The sequence below is a fragment of the Cydia pomonella genome, chromosome 23 (assembly GCF_033807575.1).
Source record: "Cydia pomonella isolate Wapato2018A chromosome 23, ilCydPomo1, whole genome shotgun sequence".
In the NCBI taxonomy this organism is placed as follows: domain Eukaryota; kingdom Metazoa; phylum Arthropoda; class Insecta; order Lepidoptera; family Tortricidae; genus Cydia; species Cydia pomonella.
Window position 1 is genome coordinate 7,551,261 of NC_084725.1, and position 24,973 is coordinate 7,576,233.

The 24,973-nt window shown below is 37.2% G+C and overlaps 2 protein-coding genes across 3 annotated transcripts in view; both read right to left on the reverse strand.

Moving 5' to 3' along the window:
* The window catches only part of LOC133530568 (polyamine-transporting ATPase 13A3), a 56,304-nt gene extending 53,105 nt beyond the window's left edge, over nt 1–3,199 (reverse strand). The window contains exon 1 of the mRNA XM_061868523.1: nt 3,030–3,199. The gene's annotated coding sequence lies outside the window, so the exon portion shown is untranslated. The remainder of the gene's footprint in view (nt 1–3,029) is intronic.
* A 9,870-nt stretch (nt 3,200–13,069) lies between these two features.
* LOC133530575 (dual specificity tyrosine-phosphorylation-regulated kinase 2) overlaps nt 13,070–24,973 on the reverse strand; it is a 209,478-nt gene continuing 197,574 nt past the window's right edge. Inside the window, exons 3-7 of one of the 2 annotated variants that reach the window (XM_061868540.1) lie at nt 22,794–22,979; nt 17,819–17,921; nt 17,253–17,430; nt 14,647–14,770; nt 13,070–13,202 (exon numbers count right to left, since the gene is read on the reverse strand). In XM_061868540.1, coding sequence (XP_061724524.1) covers nt 17,253–17,430; nt 17,819–17,921; nt 22,794–22,979 — 467 coding nt within the window. In that variant the 3' untranslated portion in view covers nt 13,070–13,202; nt 14,647–14,770. The remainder of the gene's footprint in view (nt 13,203–14,646; nt 14,771–17,252; nt 17,431–17,818; nt 17,922–22,793; nt 22,980–24,973) is intronic. The other variant, XM_061868539.1, reaches the window with a different exon arrangement.

Sequence of the window (24,973 nt, forward strand, 5' to 3'; positions counted from 1 at the left end):
TTCAAATTATGTTTTGTCTTTTATAAAATTACAGTTTAAATTCATATTTTTATTTTGTGTGATATTCGTTTTAGATTTCCGACTGATCCGCTTCTGTCTGCGAGATGGACGTAAAAATTGGATGAAATAGGAACGATGCAATATGGAAACCGACTAAACATAATCGAATATGCTCTCGCCATTTTGATGAGAAAGTAAAGTAAATTTTATTTGTGGAACACAGGTGTTACAGTTAAGGTCTGTAAAAACGAAACGCAACTGTCACTGTGGCACTTATATGGAAGACTGATAGAGAGACACAAAGCGTTTCGTTGTTCGAAGCAATAGCGATTGCCACCTTGGCTAGGCCTGCAGGTACAATTACTAGTACTGACGATAAATAGTTATTTGTTTTACAAGTGGAAAAGTTGTTGTTTAACCGCTCGTGCTAATATTGCTACTCGAGCTAAATAAAGATTCAAAATGTCGAAAAATGGAATCTTGAGCGTTGCGAGGGTTTCAAGTTACGAGAGTTAAACAAATTTTGCCCCGAGTGAAACACAAAACTTTTCACCACACCAACCCGAAGAAAATATTACTTAGTCAAATAAAATCAAACCAAATCAAATCCAAATGATCGTCATTAAATATTTATCATTTAAAATCATTATTCCAAAGTCAATTCTACCAGCTATTATCTGTGCACATTTGTAAAATAAAAAAATAAACGTTTTTTTTATTTAAACATTATTTCACAAAGTATAGTCCTGCAGTGCAAAGTCCTTAAAAGAAACCTTGAAAGCTTTTGCTACAAATTTAATATCTACATACACACTCCCAAATGATTGATAGCCAAGTATAAGGATGTGGTTAAAATCCATCTACTTTAAGGGGAATAAATGAACTCTGGCAACCCATTTTTGTATATATGTGTGTGTCGCTGAGCGTAAGACACGAGCGTCGCACGCACACATCGATCGAGTTTCGGCTTCACTTTTGGCAGATTAGCCTTATGAGGACTAACTGTCTATGTGTGATAGGTCAGTGTCTACAGATACGTCTAGCAGAATTATCATATGAATAAGAAGCAAAAACTCTGTGTGATTACGCTTCGTTACTTAAAAATCAGGGCTTCCTACGAAACACGTAAATCATAATTTCGTTATCTGCCTCTCTATCACTTGCATATTCGAGAGACAGAAAGGCAGATAACAAAATTTAGATTTTCATGTTTATCGGTACCTAGGCCCTCTGTTACGAGCCAGTGTATAGTTAATCTAAAAGAATCTTGTTTTCGTTTCGCGTAATTGAAAATGTAAAGAATTCGTCAATACAGGCAACCGACCAGCGAAGTTTTGTAAACTATTAAGATTTTATGCTCCCGTTAGTAAACGTTTTAAATACCTGGTACATATGTAGATATTATCATCTGATCATTTGATATTAATAAATATTCCGATAGGTATCCTTGTTTACACTCGAACTTGACTTGACTTGACTTGACAACTAATATTTCGAAACTATGCAAATTTGCAGTATGATACTAATTATAAAAAAAATCCCCGTAGTTAGTAGGTAAGTAGGTAGGCAGATACGAATGTGCACTTAGGTAAATATTTATTATGAATGCAAGCGTGAAAGTGCTGATAATATACGATAGGTTCACCTATGTACTTATTACCACTAGTAATTTTAAGTCACAACACATTATAAACCTGTCAATTAATAGCCAAAATAAAATAATTGTTATAAACGCTTGTCAAGTTTTAGCGTCGCGTAAATAGTTTTGTGTTTTACAGCGTGTAAATATATATATACGTGTAAATTGTATAAGTACGCGGAATAAGGAGATAAAAACAAAGTCATCCGCGCCAAAGACAGGTGAAGATATGATAAGGGTCATTGTAAAAATCTAAGGATAACATTTCTAGTCGTGGCAGTGGCCTCATATAGATTTGAATATTTAATGTTGTTTCACGGTGTTGTCATTTAATGGAGCATAATAGGGATGTTTCCTGTATTAAAAAAAATCACACCATGCACGAAAAAAAGCACTAATAAAATATTAGAAAAACCTGGACCGCAGTTAGTTTCAGACCCAATATATATTTAATCTATGAACCATAAATAATAGGTAACTTGACTGTGAGGTCATTGTTCTGTATTTCATAGAGATTCCATAATAGCTAATTGTTTTGACAGTTCGAATAAAGAAACAGAGGGCCTACCGCGAACCACGTTCGACGTGTTGCCTCCCTGTCACACTTACGTACAAATGTACAAGTGCGACAGAGAGGCAACACGTCGAACGTGGTTCACGGTAGGCCCTCTGATATGACTGTCAACTAACTCTGATACCCCATTATGGAACTCCAATCACCCACAGTAGTTATTGCTTTTAGAGTTACTTTTAAACTGGTTCTGGTATAACTGACTTTCAGTAAGCGATGGAAATATGCTTATGTTAATTTTACAGCGAATGGCTGCCAACATTTTCAGCAAACAGTAATGTTTGCGCCTTTGAATTTCAAATAAGGACAAGTATCGCTTTAAACTGCGACACTTGATATGATAATTTTGAATACAAATATACACTTCAGTACTAATGAGTCGGAGGTAATTTTTGAGCGACGACTTATGACAAATCCAAATATAATATTTTAAAATCTTGCCAGATTTGGTTTGTATTTATTGACGGACCATATTAGATGGGTAATCATTATGTACCTAAGATTTTTCACGCATATGTTTTTTAACCGCTTTTGCGGATATAGGTAGAGGCCTTTTTTAGGGTGAATGTTTTCAATGTTTTTCATGCTTATGGTAAACATATTGCAGCTGTTATTGTAAAGAAAATAATTATTTAAATTTATGTACATACATTATACATAAATAACTATATTCTAAATATGTATATAATCAAATACAATGTACAAACGTTACATTTTGACAGTAGTGGTACCTAGTCCTAGACCCAGATTATTATTTATAGAATTTATCATTAGGTATAACAAACCTAAAAATAAAAAATATATCAGTTTATAACTTACCAAAAAAATCTTTAAAAACAATGAACTTGGGGCAAATTTCTACCACTTCACATTCATGTTTTCGACCGCACCCACAATTGAACTGAAAACTCGTTCGCGCCAAAAAAATAAAAAATAAAGCACGGATTGACAGTATGGCGGACCGCGAGGCACTGGCGCGCGCAGCATACGGCCGGTGAGAGGTGAGTCGAGATAATAACGCAATGCTCCTTCTATCCAAACATTGCACAAATATCTCAATAATAATTTGGTGCTTGCCGGTGACACAAATAAATAAATATTTAGCGAATAAATAAATAAATAAATAAATAAATATTATAGTACATTATTACACAAATTGACTAAGTCCCACAGTAAGCTCAATAAGCTTGTGTTGATGGTACTTACTTAGAAAACGATATATATAATATATAAATATTTATAAATACTTAAATACATAGAAAACACCCATGACTCAGGAACAAATATTCATGGTCATCACACGAATAAATGCCCTTACCAGGATTTGAACCCGGCACCATCAGCTTCGTACGCAGGGTCACTACCCACTAGGCCAAACCGGTCGTCAAAATATGCGATGTATTCCCATCTTTGCCCGTGTGCATACAAGAGGCGGGCACAGATGGGAAATGATTTTCATGTGGCGCCTATTCTCATCTGTGTCCGGCGGGGACTTTTTTTTAATTAACAAAAAACATTTCCGAATTCAGTTTGAAATTTGACCAAATTTACCTGTGTTTATTACACTTGAAATTTCTATGAGATTACATTAAAGACACCTTTATTCAAATAAAAGCAATTGAAATCGGTTCACATGATAGAGAATTATCCTCGAAAAACCAACATATGTGCATTACATTACATCGCGTAAATTAGTTAGACGATTTGCCGATAGATGGCGCTGTACACAATTATGCTTAGTATAGGTACATCTGATCAAAAGTCTTTCGCCTTTATACAGTTACACGGGATAATTCAAAGTTTATACGGAACCCTCCGTGCGCGAGTAATACGAACTCGCACTTGACCGTTTTTTATTTTCGTTAGGCGTTTAGATGTACAGTATAACTCAGTAGATAGCGTAGATTTTGTAACGGTGCTATCCATTAGTATGCCACCTGACCCTAAACATCCCCTTATCCCAGATGATCACTTAAAAAAGTTAAATACCTACCTATAATTAAATATCTTGTGTTTTTTCGTTCGAGCTTAGTTTCTCATGGTTCGATGATCGAATCGAACGAACTTAGTGGAATTTTAGGATTCGTAGTGATTCGATTACCTATTGATTCGATATTAATGGAATTTTAGAATTCCTCGTGGCTCGATGGGATAGAAAGAGCTTGTGGTTCTGATCTGAGTAGAAGTAGCATAAAAATCACAGAAAATTTCACACCAAAGACAAGTGTCATCTCTCATGCTCTGCTCTCATCTAACATGCTTCAAAAAGCTGAATATTAGACCTATCAATACAATAATAATATAATGAAGATGATGAGATTCCTACTGGCAGCTACTTAATCCCATAATGCATGTCCCTCGATATCAGACACGAAACGGAGTTATGAACATAAAATGCCCCCAAGCTACTAAAATATTTATTTATTTTATTTACCTACTTTTAAAAGAAGATACCCTGACAAATCCTATGACAAATTAAAATGTTTTGTAATTAGTAGATACCTTCCTACATATTTTTCATTTAAACTACTCAATCCAAAGCCAAGGTTAGAGTAACGTTATATAATCGGAAACAAATATCTCAAAGTTAACGGCTTAAGTAAATTATTGCTTTATGGCGTATTTGCACACTTGTTAACTAGTCACACATAATCACGTGTAAGATTTATTGTTCTTTCTCTCTAGCGAGTCTAGCGTATATGTATAAGTATAAGACTAATGGATTAAGTATATTTAACAAAGTTAAGAAATTATTTTTCACCACACCAACTGGTAAAGGCCCTCTTGATTGTTCAAAAACCAATGAGAAAGTTGCATTTTATCCAATTGAGGGGCAAAGTAAACAGAATCAAATTTTGAGTTATTTCCATATGTTAGCTGGAGGAATTGACTTTTATATATGATGATTTTGAATGATACATTCTATATTACGTTAACTTGAATTTGATTTGGTTCGATTTTATTGGTATTTCATATTTAGTATTTTCCTCGCGTTGGTGTGGTGGAAAAGTATGTGTTTCACTCGGAGGCAAAGTTTGTTTAACCCTCGTGCCTTGAAACTCTCGCAACGCTCAAGATTCCACCTGTGGAACCACTCGCTACAATCGTGGTTCAATATTAGCACGAGAGGTTAAAAAACAACTTTGCCCATGTTGTAACTACTTACGATGAAAATACCGATTACCATACTAGTAAAATAATTATTTTAGGTATTCATACCATCATAAATGTCGTTGAAATAAAAGCAAATTACTCTGAAGTTTAATAAAAATAATAAACAAAACGAATCCCATAGGGTACCCTATAGGGTAGGGTACAAGACCTTGACTTACTTTTATTCAAGTGTTTTGAGATATCGTGGTATAAGGAAAACACGGAAAAACAAAAGACGTAATAGATCTGTAGATATTTTCTTATATTATCAATTTATCAGCTGATGATGTATCTGATGATCAGCAAATAGTATAATTAGTTTACAGCCCTTAGTTAAGTTGCCAAACGGCGACTATAATATTTCTCATTCCCACAGCAGTAAACACAAAAAAAAACCTACAATCAAGGTATTAAATAGAGACCGTGGCGTTGGAGGGTCTGCCATCTTGTGGCCTGAATCAGAACCATAAACATGTACATTTACACGTCACGTGTTTTCTTGTGCATAGTAGGTTCTGCCATCTTGTGCCAATAAACATCACATTTACGCCTCGCGCCAAAAATCTAACAGCTCCTGTGCTGCCTCCTGCCTGCCTGCTCCTGTACAGTTCATGCACGCTCCCTATAGGTATAGATACGGAAAAAGTGTCACCGAAGTGTCAAAACTGAAATTGAACTTTATGCATATGCACGAAGGACAAATTAATCTGTCTTCGGCGTTGCACCTACGGTGCGGATATATCCGTCATTTGTGTCAAAAAGGTATAATGTATGGGGTATGCAGGGGCGGCTTTTGGGGGTGGCGAACGGGGCAACCGCCCGGGCCTCGCGCTTGCGGGGGTCCTCGCGCAACAGGTCGAATAGTTTTTTTACGTGAAACATGAGTAGAGTCAAAGACGGTGCAAAAGTTATCTAAGACGGACTCTTAAACGTCTGTAAAAGGATCTGAGAGGGTTTAATTACAAAAAACAGTTGTACTACATTTTTTCAATAATTTTTAATGAAGTTAAAATTTTGTTTTGCTGCCGCGCCGTATGCAATTTGGAATATTTGATTAGTCTGATATAAAACTGGCATGACAAAATCGGACAGCGAGAGAGAGATTCCAGCCCTCGCGAACTCACCGCCATAGTGCGAGGCCCTAAGCAGAGCTACAGAAGGGTTGAATTCGGAAATGACAACGGTTAATTGTGTAGTAATGAACCCGAAGGGCGATATGCAGGGCAGCAGAGGTCGGACACAAACAAAAGACGATGTGTTTGGCGGATCATAAGAATGAGCTTTAAGGCCCTAGGTGGCCGAAGAGCGCGCTCTACATCAGACCTAAAGCCTGAAATGTGCAGCCCGAGGTCACATGCCGATTTACTGCGCAGCCGCGATCATAGGACTCAAATATGAAATTTAAAAGAAGTGCATACGGCTGAAGGCCCAAAACATACATTTTATCAATAAACAACGAACGACCGTGTTATCATGCCCTGCGGCTGTCGGAATGTCTCTCGCAATGGAATGGAATATCGCTAGTTCGGGAAAGTAATAAAAACAAACTAGTGACGTAATTTCTTTAATTTCCTTATATATGACCACAGCCGAGTAAAGGAGGCCTTGGCAGATTATTCGTATAAAGATACAAGCAAAACTCGTCCTTATGGCAAGCGACAAAGTGGGAAGTTTTGCCGGCCGCGGTCATATTTACACTTGCAATCTGCCTCTAGTTAAGGATTTAGCTATAGTTCAGGTATATTTAGTAGTCACGAGATGGTAAGTAGTTGCCTATTAGCAAATATCTTCGTGTTGTTCCGGCTTATTACCACTGCTAATGGGAGCCCTCCAACCCAAAGAGAAAACTAGGTCTTATTGGAATTTTCTGTATATACTCGTATCGTACAATAACTTTCAAAAACTAATTGGCACGAGCCGGGGTTTGAACCAGCGCTTTTTTCTTCAATTTTAAGTACCTACTACCTATCTACTATACAATGATCATATTAAGTCGACGGAACCCTCTGCGTTCTTTTGCTACGCTCTTACGTTCACTGGTAGAGAAAAAATAATTTCATTGTCTGCGTCTCTATCACTCTTCGATATTCGAGGGATAGAGAGGCAAATAGACGAACGAACAAGTGGTTCACGGTAGGTCTAATTATGTGTACTATTTGTGTTGTTATAATATATTTGTCCATTTCCTACTTTTGTAGGAAGGTTTATAAAGGAGGTAAAGGGCAAGCAAAATACAAAAAAATATTTTTTATATAATTCATTTATTTAAATTGTATAGTATTCACATTGTTGCAACACCGGCTTTACATACAAAATGAGAACACAATGTTTCACAAAATAACTAGGTATAAAGAGAAATGCAGCGGTTGAACGAAAGCTATAATAATAGTAACTAGCACTATACAACCGTATAGTATTGCCATAGACTAAAGAACAAACGTACTAGACGCTCGAATCACAGAAATATATCTTATAGTTCCGGATACCTTTACTAGATGGCGCTGCGCATATCTTATAGTTGCTTAAATCTTTGCTAGATGGCGCTACGATATATCACTACTCTCAGAGCGTCTAGTATATTTTTTTGTCCGTGGTATAGCGAATGAGACTTATCAAAAACTTGGCAGTAACCGCAGCTGGAGCAGGTAATACTGATGTGCCAAGACTTGGCGAGTGTAGTCAATGCCGATTGAGAAGAGAACAGTGTGAAGCGAGGGAGTTTCCAAGCATCCCAACGCCCTTGTTTAAGTGTCTACGGACGTTTGACGAAAAAGGAATTCTGGCCTCAATTTTAACTTGGCAGTAGTCACCTTATACTGGCAAATGGAAGTCGATAGGGATGAGCTACTTAGTAACTCAGAAATGTATGACGAATTATTATTTTCATGTGACACTGTAAAATATGCGTCAATATTTGGCATGACTCGTCATTTTTTCAAGAACTAAAGCAGGGTTTGAAATGCTCAGAAACTCGCCCAGATACATACCCATGCGTAAACATAAGTTATCACAATTTAAATTCTATAGGCTGAAGAATTGACTACGTCTCAGCCCTCACATGCCGTAAATTAAAAAAAAAGCTATATAATTGACTAAATATTTTAAACCGCTATTCGGGGTAAAAATAATAAATCTAATGTCATCGCAGTTTAAACACCTAAACGAGAACCAGACTACGTTAATATTAAACTATTGAGCATAATAATAAACGAAAGGCAGTCAACTTAATAATATTTTTATAGAAAAATTATAAAAAATGCTGTTTGAGTATAGTGAGATACATTGTCAAATGATAAAATTGGAGTCTATGGAATGTTAGGAACATACTTGGACATGGAGGATTTTTTTAAATACTGATTGTGCAATACTTACTAAAAGTTACGTATAAAACTTATTCAAAAACTATTAAATAAAACTGACCAAAATGTTTATACATAGTTTTAAATTAGCCTCTGATGAAATTAAATATATTTTATTTTGATTTATTGAATCATAAAATTTCGAATAATAGTTTAATGGCAAAGGTCACTTTTTCTCCCTCCTTCGTAATTTATTATTACTAATTATAGTTCCACAAACACTCCATAGACATTCGCTACAGTAATACAAGCCACAATCAATTTGTTAATATCATTACAATGTGCATTTCAATCGTTTTTGTACATACATTCGTATGTAAAATATATACATATAAAAAAAACTATAAAATAAATGAGAACTAAATCGGCATATTTAGACAAAATATACTCGTATAGGCCTTTGTAATGCTACAAAATAAGGAAGACAAAATAATTAAAGTACATTTCAACATTGGTGCGTATTTTTTGTTTTCACTACGTTTTGCATCAACTACAATCCATTACTTATTTCCAAACAGTTCAGAGATAACACATCTAATAAATCTACGGTAGTCTCATACCTAACAAATCAAAATTTTGGAGGGGTTAAGGCTAGTATGTTGACATTGACAATGATAATAAAAACTACTTGAAAGCATATACAATAAATCAACTCGTAAACAATTTTTTGATTGGCCGAACATAAAATTAGTTCATTATTGCGCGATAAATACTAAGTAAAAAAATCACGCTCGGTCAGGAAGAAATCGGATCAGATTTTTTTTAATACAATAAATATTTGTGGCACATTGAGATTTTTAAACCGTCACAATTTCAACATGTGTTATTAGAGATGGCTAATGCAAAACGCAGTAAAAAGCTTAAATAAGGCTCCTAAAAGATCTTTAAAACTGAATACTCGACAGCGGATACCACAATGGAATCCAATTTTGTTTATTGTCAGATCTGTCAGAGTCGTAATCATCTTAGTGTTAAAATACGCACGTATTGCACAGATATTCTGGTTACTCGAATGCGTTGCAAACAAAAAATTGCACAGGTTTTATTGACTATATTTAAATTCGTGCCTTTTATGAAAGATTATGAGTGTAACAACACCCTTTTAAAGGTGTATTTCTATGTTTTTCATACCATGCTTTTCATGTTTAAAAAAAATCAGGGTCCATTATTAAAAATTAGGAATCAAAAGAGGCACTAATAAATCTAAATATTGCCAATAATTATTACTAGTAAACTCATTGATCAGTGAACTGAAGTCAAACATTTGACGATAAAAAAACATGAAGAGTTTAAAAAAACATTGAGATCACATTTATCTAGTTTTGTGGTGTTTTATCGCCAAATATGACTACAGTTTGTAGCATAACGCACGAAGCAAAGCCCATTGTAAAATGAAATATTAAGAAAATATAGAAGGAATAGATATAGATCGGAATTCTGGTAAATAATTTAAGTACAAGTTTTCAGAACAGGTCTTATTTACAGCGACTTTTCTTTGTGCATCACACTGTGACCATCACAATTTGATCATCGATGACTAAAAATAACACAGGCACTTAAAGTAAACAAAATGTTGACAAAACAGTAAATACATTATGTAAATAATTGTAACTCTCCACAGTATATGGCCAGGGATACAATATATTGTTCTATATGAATAAGTGAGCCGCTGCCTAAATCGAGGATACATCACTACCAAAACGCCTGTAAAATAACTGAAACGTGACGTGGTATACAAGGTGGTTTCTTCATTTTGTATCACGTACAAAGTCACCCTGTATTTAGCGAACTATCCACGTAAAATTACCATTTTAATATTAATTTTACTTGCTAATTTTGCTTCATAAATCTACACACAGCAATTTATCCAAGTAAAATTGAAATTACATGATTTTTTACATCCAAATTTTACGCATATTTACTTTTACGTCAGCTCAGCAAGACGTTTTGGCATTGAGTAAAGAGCGAGCTCCCACTACGCTACCGTCGCGCACTGAGCTCCTTAACTATCTTAAAAGGCCATGTAACTATCTACCCTTATATCCTTTAATAATTCCGATTATAAGGTCACCATTTCGTTACGAATACAGCTTCACTATATCACTTGAGAAATTAAATAACTACAAAAGGAAACTTAATTTAAAATTACGATAGAAATGAACGTTTGATTCTGTAGAAAATATTACGTTATTAATATAGTCACACACATTAATAGTTCGCTTAAGCTACGGTTCCGAGAGGGTTCATTTAAAAAAGGAGGTATCAGTAATGGACACGGGAGACTACAACGTCGTGTGCCCGCGTCTGAGACTCCGCCAGCGCTCGCGCAAGCGTCCAGACCCACACCGACTCTCGGTAAAACGATAAAAGTTCCCTTAAACAGTGGTCGAGGTTCCTATCACTAAACCAGACTCAGTAGGCACTAACACCGACACGTCTTAACGTCTTTACACGTACGTATGATACATAGAAAACGGTGAAACACGTTAGTACTCGCACAATTCCACTAGATGTCCTTATTAAACATTCGTAGTCTTTATTTATTTATTGAGATCAATTTTGCCGCTATGCACTAGATTGGACGTTCGCCGCCAAGCGAAAAATCGCCGACCGCCGCCTCATTTATAGGTTACAACTAAACGTAGGAACATGGGGTCGATCGGGTTCGACTCTGGACACGGGGGTCACTAGGCGCGTCGAGGAATCGGAGTCAGTTCAACTAAAAATAAACGTATCGATCAGTCGGAGCGTACATAACTGAGGCAGCGGTCGGTCGCGTCGACACGACCCTCGAGTCCTTTAGCACCAGGTCGCACCGGAACAGCACCGGGTACCGAGACCGCACTTCAGAAGCGATTTCTTTGCACTTTAACCGCCGCCCGCTACCGGGACCATATAGCTCAGCTTCGCTCATTGCGATAATAAGACAGTGTAGCGTCGTCAAACGGCTTCAAATCTTCGACAACACTCGCGCAACGATGACTTCAGGGACGTCTCAGATTCCGCCGCCTACTAAACGCTCGCTCTTCAAAGTATCACGACAGCGTCACTTTCAAACGGAGCATAAAGTTACTGTCAAGAGTGTAGTCGGGCAACATGGCGGCGGCGGCGGTGAAAGCGGCGGAAGAAATCGGCGAGGTCGCGCCAGAGAGTGGTCTCGCAGGGCGCGGCGCGGCGCGGGCTGAGGCATCAGACGAGGTGGTCGCGCTCGTCCAGCGAGGCGTCGCTGTCGTGCGCGCGCAGCTCGCGCTCCAGGTCCAGCGAGCGCCGCTCCAGCTCCAGCCGCGCGCCGCCCGGCGCCGCCAGCCGCGGCGCCTCCAGGGATGACACCTGTCCGACAATTCACGGTTGCAATATAACACTTTTTTTATTGACTTTACTTCAACGTGATTTTTATCTGAGAGATTTACTTTTTCTCGTGAGTTTAGTAGCTGTATCTGAGTCATTTATATCGGGTTGTTACAAAAAACGACCGCAATAAAAGGACGAGAACGAGTTAGACCGACCTATGTAACTCTCACAATCAAAATATCTTAATAAATTTAAAATTTCTATGAAAACCCAACATTCCTAATGAGACTTTCATACTTCATTCAGTCAAAATCGGACGAGATTTAGCTTAGAGGGACTTAGGCCGGAGGGTAGTCCCAGAAGTAACCGACCTGACAAAGAAAACAAAAGAAAATCTATTTTTTTTTCTACATAATCTCCTTTTAGTTCTATACAATTGGCCCAGCGATGTTCGATAGCTTTAACACCTTGTTTGTAGTGAAATTTGTCGAGCTCGTCAAAATACCCATCAACCGCAGCCTTCCACTTCATCATTGCTGGCAAATCTTTTACCACCAAGCCATTTTTTTTTAATTTGGAAACAAATAATCGGAAGGGGCCAAATCGGGCGAATAGAACCTTTCCATTGTATCACATAACGATGGCCAATTTTCTCCATGTCTGAAAATTTGTTCACAGCGTCCACTATTGATGGCTACTAAACAAAAGACAAACGACGCTATGTGTTTATAAACTTAAATTTTAACTTTATAAAGGATATTCTTTTTAAAAAGAGTATTTACTCAAAATAAAAACCTTTTTAAGTGTGTCAGGTCGGTCACTTGGACCACCCTCGTACACTTTTTTTTTGACGAATTAATTGGAATTAATTGGCGCAGTCGGTAGGATTCTGTATATAAAGTCGAGCGGCCCAGTACCCCCTTTTCTTTGGCAGGAAAGGCGGCATCCACCTTCTTCTTCTTTGTTGGAAGCTATGTTAGGGTCCTAAGAGTTCGTGTCTCTGTGACCATTGTCGACGTGTAGTGTCGGGCACGCACCTTGGCGAGGCGGCGCTGGGGCGGCGCGTCGGGCCGCTAGGAGGGCGCGGGCAGGTGCGGCAGCTTGCCGCCCGCCCAGTAGCGCCCGCCGCAGCCGCTGGCGCCGGCCGACGAACCGCTTTCTTCTGATAGTGCAGCTTGAAGTTTCGCTTCTGAAATTATAGTTGGGTACGATTACATCTACCATCATATTTTGGAATCCATATGGAGGAATATGGTTGATTTTTTCGATAATCAAAGGTTGCACACGATAACAGCTCGGCGCCAGCACCTAGATCTAAGTACCGAACCTCGTCGACTCGCCGTTAAACAGGCGTCAACCGTACGCGAGGCCGTAACGAAAGTTAATCAACACCTCCAAAGTATCGCGGCTGTTGGGTTACAGCGACATCGCGCTTACAGTTGGGCGACAGCGTGTATGGGCAGCGACTCCTGGAAAGAAATCACCAAAGAGCAATCTACGCGCGATCCCCGCGTCGTTCGAGCTGATACATGACGATGACGTGTATTGTATGGAATTTCGTGCAAATATTAAACGGGTCGAGTTTATGGTAAACCCATCCGAGGCTAAACTGTTACGTGTGTGACAACCATATACCACCAGTCAATATTTTGATCTGATTTTTACTCTTTTTAGATCAAATATCAACAAGATCTTGCAAATCATACTACCAAAAGAGAAAAATTGGGAGCGATGGAATACGGGGGAAAGTCTAAACAGCACCGATGATTAGGGCTTTTGTATATCAATAGTATATATGCTTAATATAAACAACATATAACAGACATATCATGCTAAGGACAACATGGTGGGTTGGGTACATATGAGGTATATGAGTTATAGATATGTATTACATCAGCTTTATGTTTTTTATTGATACAATAAGGATGAATCTAAAATGAGTGTACGTACATAAAATTTCTATTACTGCTTTTAAATGTTTCTGTTTTAACGTGAGTGTTTTAGTGAGAGGATTTCAAGCAATAGGGTTACAAATACATACAATTACACAGATAATTTGTGTAATAAACTTACTAAGACTTGATGTACGCATGAGACCTTAAAAGAAGGAAGTAAGTAAGAATTAAGAAGTTGTAAATCATATAGGTATGTGAATGATATTTTTTGTAAATAGTATTAACGAAAAAGATAGATTTTTATTTAATAAAGATGTATGTTTTTGAGAAAGCTGTCTCGTATATTAAAATTAATCTGATGCTGAATCTCAGATTTACTTAAGATAGCAAGCGCGTGTGCAAACAAGAATAGCGCCATCTGTATATAATTTAAATAAGCATAGTTACTCGCAGTGCTACATTATTATTACGTTAAGTACTCGCTGTAATTTAAACAAGTTTCTGAGAAATGTATTTGCCTCGCAGCTTACGCGGTTATCACATTGATGCGACTCGCGATGCGCTCGCGCGTAAGACGTGCGAGTCGAGAGTCCGGCGCCTTGCACGCGTTTGACGGGCGAGTATCGAAGCGCACGAGAGCATCTGGACAGGGTGTATGTGGCTCTAGTATGTCGGAAACGCTCAACACTTCGTTTGGCTGGACAAGCTTGTGTACGAGTATGTGTCTGTGAGACTCACTGGCGACTTGGTTGGCGTTGAAGGTGACGGGCGTGCGCGCGAGCGGCGTGCGCAGCGAGCCGCCGCGCCCGCCCGCGCCCGCCGGCGCCGCGCCCGCCAGGCTCGACGACTGCAACAATCATGCCTATTGTTAACACATATACTATATAGCCCAATCCGAATACACACTGTAATAAACAAACACCACCTCAATCTAGCCACAGCCGGCAACTATAGTACATTGTAGGAGAGGCCGGAACAATCGCTCAAAGATGGACGAGTGAGTTTGAGGGCCGACACGTACTACGAGTCCATCTTTAGCATTTCCGGCTGAGGCATTACATAGTGCTTTTCACGACTACTGCGAGAAAATAAGAAAAAAATTGTATAACTAGAAATAATTTGTATAACTATAAGTACTTTAACAGAAATTAATATTTATATTGGCGTGAGGACAATTGTTGAAAGAAAGCGATGTATTTTTGCCAGGAACATTTCTATATTCTTCACTAGTCTCTAACTCATTTTTATAGCGTAGATACGTGTTTTTTGTATTTTTTAGTCAAACCCAATTTACACTATCCAATTCAGTAAATATTTTCCGATCCCGCCTTTTTTACTTTTTTTATCACTTTTAAGAGGCGTTTTTCTGTTTGCTTGAAATCAACTCTAAACGTAGAAGCGTTTCTGTTAAAGAAACACAAACAGCTACAAAAGTAAAAACGCTTTATGCATGAACTGAATGGTTTTGACGTTTCTTTTTATATAATCAAATAACATATATCTTTATATCTTAACATATATCTTTATATCTCTTTATAACCTAATTTTATTTTAGAAGGAAAAAGGTGGGCCGAAAAAAGATTATGTATTATTGATTTTTATGTTTTAAATGATACAACACATTTCCGAACAGTGGTGTGAAAAACTATTAACCCCTCGAGTCCCAGGCGTACCTAGCTACAGACCACCGCGTGCAGCAAGGCACCGGCTGAGCTCGCGGCCGCTAGCGCGCCCTACGCGCAGCGGAGAAAAATGGAACTATATATGAGTAATTTTATTCCCATGCAATTTCATTTTGATCCGCTGCGCCTGCGCCCGTGCCGTGCGCGATTGCGCGCGGTGGCACTGCGTTGTCGATGCGGGGATAAAAATTGGGCGCTTTGCGTCTTCCATTTACGAACAAAATATGACCATTTCCGAGCTTTTCATACATTTTATATGAAATCACGTGTGCCATATCTCGTCAGTTGGACGAAGCTTAGAGATAACTTTTATGACACGATATTGCGTCCGTGGTATTCGGGGGGTTCATAAAGTGCAAAAAAAAGCGTATGTAAGTTGCAGGGACACGATAAAAATGATATTAAATAATAAATGTATTTAAAACGTACTAAGAATTATAACTGCTAATAATTTTTCAAAATAATCTGATGTGTGAAGATGCTAATGCTAACTTTGTTTATTTCGTGCATATGCACACATGCAGTGGCTAAAAGCAGGGTCTAACAGTTTAATATACCTAAATATAATTTATTAAACGATCAAACAACTACTATACGAAAAACCCAAAATAGCATTAAAGTAGCAGAAGTAATAAGGCACATTCAATTTCAAAACCTAATTCGTAGAAAAAGCTTATAAATAAAAGTACTTCTACAACTAAGTACATAATAAAAATAACACGAATAGTAGTAGTATTTACTTTGTAACCCAGTCATCGAACAATTTTTATTTTATTTATTTAGATTGAATATTTCTAATAAATATAAATTAAATAAAGTTTTATTATCAGGCATCACGTACTACACCCATATCACATGAAATAAAATTGCTTAAAACGCATGTGTAGTTACAACTAGACCGAAATTAATAAAACATGAAAAACTACCTAGTAGCTATCTACATAATAAATACATACCTGAGTGTCTTAGGCATGTAGGTACCCAGCTAGGTGAAACAGATGTAAACCCAAAATAATTAACATAAATAAATATTTAAACTAAAAGTTAACTTAAATAAAATGTTGCTTGTGGTAATTATTATGTAAAGTATAAATTAGTTTGGATTATAACTAAGTTTTTACCAGTTTTTATGTCTTAAGAATTATAAAATTTTCGATTTCTTATACATATACATTTCGGTAATATTGAGATTAATGCACCATTTTTTAATTCCGAAATCCAAACCTTAATTATTATAGCAAAAGTCTATTTTATCGACTGAAAGTTCTTAAATTTCGACATATAAAAGATGGACGTTCTCCTCACACAATCAACGTAGCCAACTTTATTTTACTTTCAATCTTCAACTGTGAATCATACTCGCTTATATAGACGATTCACGTTATATTAAACAATCTTGTACCCTGCTATACTTCTTTTTTTAAATTATTTTGTTCCGACTTATATTTCTAGTTCATGATTAACGAATTAGTTGTATATACGTATTAACCCTTTGGTGTCAACTGACGCGCGCCGCTCCGTGCATTCCGACAAGGTTCATGATGGCGCGCCGCACACGACAGGCGTGGCGTACAAAGGGTTAAGCGTCCCAAAAGCCCATTCCCGGTTAGTATCGTTAGTGCATACTCGTACCACAAGCAACAGCAACCAAAAGGAACGAACCTATTTGTCCAGCCGTTTGGCTGTGGCGTGCGCATGGGCGTGCGCGTGGGGGTGGTGCGCGATACTAACGTGGTTGGCGTCGTCCTCGTGCGGCGGCCGCGGCAGGCGCCGCCGCAGCCACGCGTGCCGCAGCGCCGCCGCCGGCGTCAGCCGCTTGTCCGGGTCCCACTCCAGGCATCTGGAATACGGACATATTTTCACATTATTTCAATCAGATTTTGATTAGTATGTCGACCTGGGCTATACACGCGACCTTCTAAAAAACGAAGTTCATCTCTTACCCTCTCCGTTAAGTCCATTATACAAAAATATATATAAGTAAAATAAGTAAGTATTAAATTAAACGCATTTTAATTCGCAAAATGATATTTTTACATTGATTTGCGTTAGGTGTATCCTGATCTAGCGAAGGCTCTACTTACGTTATTCAGGAACTGCTAGTGCGCTACAAATCGCACTAGGTACCTATTTATTTTATTTTAGCTACGCGTTCGCTAAATATGGACGCATCGTAACAAGCAGTCGTACTATATTATAGACCAAGTTACAGCTAGTCAGCTACTCACCTCCTAATGAAATCAATAAAGAATTTGTCTTGACAGCCCTTGAGGGCTGTGACGAACGTTTTCGAGCCGGGTAGGCCTCGGGGCTTGCCTCTTCTGGACATACCTGGAACACGGATAAAAAACGTTGGGTTAGTATTGTGTCATTAATCTTCTTCTAATTCTTTTGAAACGTATTGAAGCTATGTGTAGTGTACGTATTTGTTAACCTGATGTTCCACATCTTATGTTTCTTATACGCTTGTTATGTTTACTCCACCGGGGACACGTCACAATTATGTACATAACAATCTTGAACTAAAATCTTCACTCGTTTAGACAAATCACCAAGCCAATTGGATAACATTAGTTTGATATTGAGCAGCTATTTGACTGTCACAATTGAAACGTTAAAGTTTGACAAATGTTTAAATTATCTATTGACGTCACAAACTGAAATTATGCAATTCAGTTGCTAGAATTACAGTTTATTATACAATCCATCCATGTCAAGGTAAGAAGCATTTTAGTTACGAAGAAAAATATTTATAAAGAAAACACATTTAAAGCAACGTTTTTATGGCACATAATAAAACGGGCCAGAAAAGAAATCTGACACTAAATTAAACCGTCAAGTGTTAGGGCAACTTTTGGCTTTTTACCAAAACCACCAGACAGTCAACGTGTCATAGATGTATATATATACAGTTAGTCTATCTGATTAACTCGTTTGCGGTTAGTCACTTCAGGGTTAACGTCATGATGTGTTACATTTTTTTTATTCCAGGGCGATGACTGCTGAAATCACTGTTGACTAATACAATTTTTCCTACTCGTATACTGTAATTATTGAATAAAGATAAAGACATTTTATTATTCAAGTAGGCATATTACCATGCGCTTATGTACGTCAAATAAAGTTACATCGGCTAAAATTTCTTTTACCAAACTATAATTGCGTACTTTTCATGTACGAGTATGGGCGCTCAACTCAACTGAAATAAAAGTTTCGATACGCTGTAGTCACCTTACTCAGCAAGCTTCGTTGCCTAAACACGGTACTTGACTGAAAAGCTCTCTATTATATCACGATTGTATAAAATACTATATCATATTGATCTAGGTAGTTACGCTGATATATAGGTTAAAGAGGTAATTTGTAATTTTATCAAAAACAATCAGTACCTAATAGTGGCGTTTTAATAAACATTAATTGATTAAATGACTCATGTCAAAGTAATATTTTCATGTCTAAATTTAACTTTACCACGAGGAGTTCCTCCGTAGTTATGGGTATTTGTATTACGTTAGGTACTAATGAAATATACGATTATATTAGATCATCTAAAAAAATTAGATCACGTTCGGAGATAGACAGTTATTAATTTTTCTAGTTAAGATTTGGGTGCATTGTTTAAACACGTAAGTTGACGTGAAACATTTTTTTAACACACTTACATGAACTTCACTTGTAGCAATGTGATCAAATATTGCAAGTCCATTTTAACCGTTCTTCTAATAACGTTCTTTTAAAACTTTGCAAGCATTTATTCAGATGACAATACAATACTCTGGTACCAAGTACAGTCGGCAATAGTACAATGTGTTTCTTTTTTTAGCAGAAACTCATTAACCGACTTCAAAATTTCAAAAGGAGGAGGTTATCTCCGTCATTTCTGAACCGATTTTGAATATTTTTTTTGTTTGAATCTATATACATACAGATTGGTCCCGTTTTTGTCAAAACTCAGGTGTGATGATGGGATCCATGAGGAATCGAGGGAACTCTTTAAATGTAAAGAGCATACATGTAGTGATCTTAGTATTTTCATTATCAAATCAAGCATTTACATTTGTAGAAGTGACATTTGATGAAGCGGAACTGCTGATGATGAACAGAATGGAACTCTTCAACGCCTCATAGTTCACGTTTGGCAATTTGTTCTCTTCGCATGTTTGTGAAGCAGCTAGGTTTTCAAGTTACATTTTTGTCAAGTCAGTTTTGATGATGGATTCGATGAGGAATCGAGGGTACTTCTCAACTCTTTTAAGCAAACTTATAGCCATTTTTAGGGTTCCGTAGTCAACTAGGAATTCTTATAGTTTCGCCATGTCCGACTGTCTGTCTGTCTGTCTGTCTGTCTGAGGCTTTGCTCCGTGTTCGTTAGTGCTAGAAAGCTGAAATTTGGCATGGATATATAAATCAATAAAGCCGACAAAGTCGTACAATAAAATCTAAAAATTTAATTTTTTTTATGGTACCTCCCCTACACGTAAATTGGTGGTGAATTTTTTTTTGCTTTAACCGTAGAGTGTGGGGTATCGCTGGAAAGGTCTTTCAAAACTAGGGGTCTTCAACAAACATTTTTTGATAAAGTGATAATATTCGGAGATAATCGCTCCGAAAGAAAAAAAGTATCCCCCCTCTAACTTTTGAACCATAGGTCCAAAAAATATGAAAAATATCGTTGAAGTAGAGCTTAAGAAATACATTCAATGAAAAGTATAGCGGACATGATCATTTTAGCTGTTTTTGAGTTATCGCAAAAAGTTTCCCCTTCATAGTAAAAAGACTTACTTTAATTAGGTACTGATTATGCAAATTTGCCTATTTGTTTAACTCTGGTGAAAGGTACTGTTTCATCCCTTGATTAACAATTTACTATACTTTAAGCTCCAGTTTAGCTTATTGTGACGGAAGAGTAACAACGGAACCCTACACTGAGCGTGGCCCGACATGCTCTTGGCCGGTTTTTAAATATTATTTCATGCATGGTGTGAAATAATTTATTTTAAATAGTCGAATAAGGTTAGTCGAATACCCTGTTGCGGGTATTTTACCAATCTTTTTAATTTCGTTGTATGAAATCCAAAATCAACAATAATCTTTCTTTTACCGGTCTCCCTCATTGAAGTCGGTTTTTTTTTTCTTAAAAATTATATTCTAAATCAGTTGTTAAAGTGACTACTCCTCACATCATTCCCATATTGTATTTACTGAACAACAGTTATAAGCAATATTTCTTTGGAATTGAATGGTAAAATGACTCTTACTATGTCATATTAATTATATATTTATTTTCATCACACTTGCTCGTAAAAGGTGTTATTGTATTCCAGCATACTGAGTTGGAATGAGCTATATTATGCCCACGGGCGTAATAGTTTTTTTTATTTCATTACTCCCATGGGCATATTGGGGTTAATGTTTTTTCAAGTAGGTATAAATGAGTTTTATTTTTAAAATTGTCAGTATTTTAAAAATAATATTTTTTTGTTTATAAATAATTGATATAATAGCCGTTTAAAATATTTTTACACAATTTTCAATCAAGGCTGAATGTTAGATAGGTCTGTGCTTTCGATACCTAAACTGTCAAAAGTGGCGGACGAATGTATGAAATGTCACCGTGTTTTAATGAGGAAAAAACTAAATTTTAAGAGAAATAATAATATACAAGTGTGATGAAAAACATTGTGTGTGCCACGGGCGGTACAAGAATTACGTACTCGTGTTAATTAAGCCCTCGCCTTCCACCTTGTTTACTGCCCTTGATACACAATACTACTAGTACAATATTACTATTATCAGCTCACTTTTTTTTTTTTAAATTTCACAGTTAGATAATAAAATAAGAGATGACGTTCTGATCGTGAACTAGGCATATACCTGTATTACATGTAAAAAGCAAACGTTTTTCTTAGAGGCGTGACAGTTTATGATGAGACTTCCCATACTAAAATGCACCGATTACGAATAGTCAAAAATCCCGAGTGGGTTTGGCATTTCTGAATCATGCATGCATATCATTTAGGAAAAAAGGCGTGTAAAGGTTACAGAGAACTTTGAATACGTAGACATTTATTTTAAGACGTTAGTAAGTATGTTATGTTTCAGTTAGTCAACGCGCCGTCAGAGATGTCTGGTGGCGTAGCATAAATCTTGGAGAGAACAGGACTGAGTCACAAGAGAGTTTGATAGTGTCATAATTTTGGCAAAGTCGCACAGCCGGGTTTAAATTCCAAGTGTGCGATCATTGTAATCAATGGCTTGTTTTGTAAAAACGAGAAAGTTGCGTGGGCGGGGTGAAGCTTTGGAATGTATGCGCCAATACTGACACGATCTTCGTCATCAAAATCTACACTCGGTGCTGCAAAGTTCACGGTAGATCCAATCCGTCGTTAATGAAATTGTTCAAGATCCCTGAAAGCTTCAAAATCTATGCGAACTATAAGCCAGGTATGAGCCGTTGAGGTTAACGTCTTGAAACTTCATAAACTATTTGCCTATGCTTCATACCTAACTTTTACCGATGACTAGGAGAATACAATTCCAGTGGCTGATAGGAGACAATTACGACCATGCACGATGGGAAGGTAAATTTGGTGAGCAACATAAGTGTCCGAATAATAGAATTAATAGAAATAAAAACGAATCAAATACGAATATGATGAAGATATATGAGATCTACCTACGCTAAACGTGGAACATTTAAATATCAATGTACTTACATTAGTCACCACAAATCTCACTTGTAAATATTTTCTTTAATGGAAAACTGTTGTAATTTAATATAAAAAAAAAAAACATTGTGACGGCGTTCCTTCATCACTGAAGATCGTTATTATTTGACGTCTTTTTGGATAGTATCTATGACTTGTTTCCATAACATTTAATTTTAACTTTGCATTTAACCTTATTCGTGTTTATCCATCGCATAACGGTATCCCTTTTTTAAAACGTGACATACTTTGCAAGTCCATTGTGTACATATTTTATGAGATACGAGGCAATTTACATCTAAGAAAACCATTGAAAGAGTAAAGTGCCACGAAATGGCCTCATTACAGCATGTTGCTGGAGACTTCCAGCGCTGATCTTCCGATGAGGCTATCAAGTGATACGAATCACGGGAGATAAACAGGCAAAAAGAAAAGAAACATAAAATAAACTACATATAGTATACAAATAGTTAATTGAAGACGGCCAGTAACGTACCTCCGACGAGCACCGTGGAACCGTCCGACATGGTATTGGCGGTGCAATACCGCGGCAGTCCTTTGCTGCTGATGAAGTTCTTGGACCTCTTGCCTTGTTCAATGAGCTTCTGCGGCGGCATGCCCAGCAGCTCGATAATGCAGGCCATCTGGTCCGCTTCATCCTCGCCAGGGAGCAGAGGGAACCCTGGAAAGGTTGAAGAATTTAATTAAGCAATAAATCGAGGCGTTCTAATCGCTTACAAGATTTGCGCAGCCAATACAATTATTCAATATAATATTGCGAGTATGCGAAAATTGGTTGCGATGGCAGGATTAGTCCAGGTGAATATTTTTGCAGTTTGGGAGATGGGCTGGGCCCTGGGGGAGCAAAATGGGATGTTTGTGTTTTTAATTTATGTAGCATAGCATACGAAACCTGTTGTTAATTTATTGATATAATTATACGTTGACTATCATTAATAAAACCTGTATTAATTACAGATTTTAAACAGCGTTAAGAGTGTTTTCCTCTACTGTAATTACCTTTAGGTAATAAACTGCTCAAGCTCAAGTTTCAAATGGCACTCGGTTCAAGTTTTAAGTACTTGCGCTATATGGCAGTTTAACAGTTGGTGAATATCTACGGGATTTTGAATTCAGAAGAGTACCTATCACCTGCCATTAGGGAACGTAATCGCTGCCTGCCGCTTCTTTCCACCATCGCCTTACGCGACTACATTTCCATCTTCACGACTTAGATGTTTCGCATTCCTCAACTGTGCGTTTCTCCAGAAACTGCCGCGTACAGCTCAACTGTGAATGAACTGCCAGCGCGGTATTTTCCACCGAGACCACCTTCAAACCATTAAGAAAAGAGCGTACTTCTATCACAAATTCCAGTAAATGCACTTGTAACCCCTCTGGTGTTACATGGGCAACGGTAATTGTTTACCATCAGGCAATTCTGCTCGATTGCCTCCTATATCATAAAAAAAAATCGCGAAGAGATTCCGTCGCCTAGTGAACACCTATATAAAATACGTACCTACTATCATTAATGAACTACGCGAGAACGACTCGTTACTTCAAGATTTATACGACGACGTTCCAACTAGAGTTTCGTTTTTAGATGACGGGTATTTACTGAATATAATTTCAAAGTTTTAGTGGAGTTCCAACTTCGCTGATTTCGTCAATTCGCGAGAAGCTTCAGAACAAATAAACTTCAAAACAAACGTTGAGTGGACTTAGTAACTTTGTTATCTCTTTTTGCAAAATGAACACTAATATTTAGAATAACTGAAGAGTCTAAAAATAATGCATTTGCAAATACATAAAGTTTGGCGTTCGTAAACATTACGGCTATTGATATTCTGAGTGAAGTTTCGGCGCCGAATTATATATAGCTCCTAAAACAATCTTATTTCGGTGCAAGTGCATACTGTTTGCTAAATCAACTTTGTTGTTTTAAAGTACTACAATTCTCAGATATGATCTGGCTAACCAATTATGTTAGTAACAGTATAGGTAGAATAAAAAAAACTATAGTTATCCCTTCATTTGGGATTATAACACTACGATTATAAAACAGACAGTAATGTGTTAAACTGTTTATTCTCCACTGCGAAATGACTCTTGCCAAACTATAAAATACAAATTGTTAATGAACGTTCGTGATATCGATTGAATATTCTGACTTTAATCGGAATGTTTATGTCAGTTGATCGATTCTAGTCCTACAGCAGTGAAATGGGGCATGGCATGTGGTATCGATTCTAGTGCAGTCATTCGATAAAAATGTATAATGATGACCCATTAACTCCGTCTGTGCGACGCTGTGTCTGTCGCTGTGACGCTTCGAACACAAACTAACAACTGCTAAATTAAAATTTCATCATAGCAACCGCTAAATTATGCTTAACGTAAAATTTTTTTTTTCGCTAATCGAGTGCAAATCATTTTTGAGGAATTCCATGGATTTATAGCCTCCAGTACTTATAAAAATGGGGTTCACAAAGTACCTACAGGTACGGTCACGGACATTGATTGTTGAGCCTTTTAGGCTTTACTTTACATTAGAGACGTCATTGCGATAGTATTGACAACATGACAACCAAATAAGCTTGAACAGTTAATAGGTCTGTGACTGTACTTGATTAAACAGCATAAGAACTACTAAACACTGCTTAGTGTTTAGAA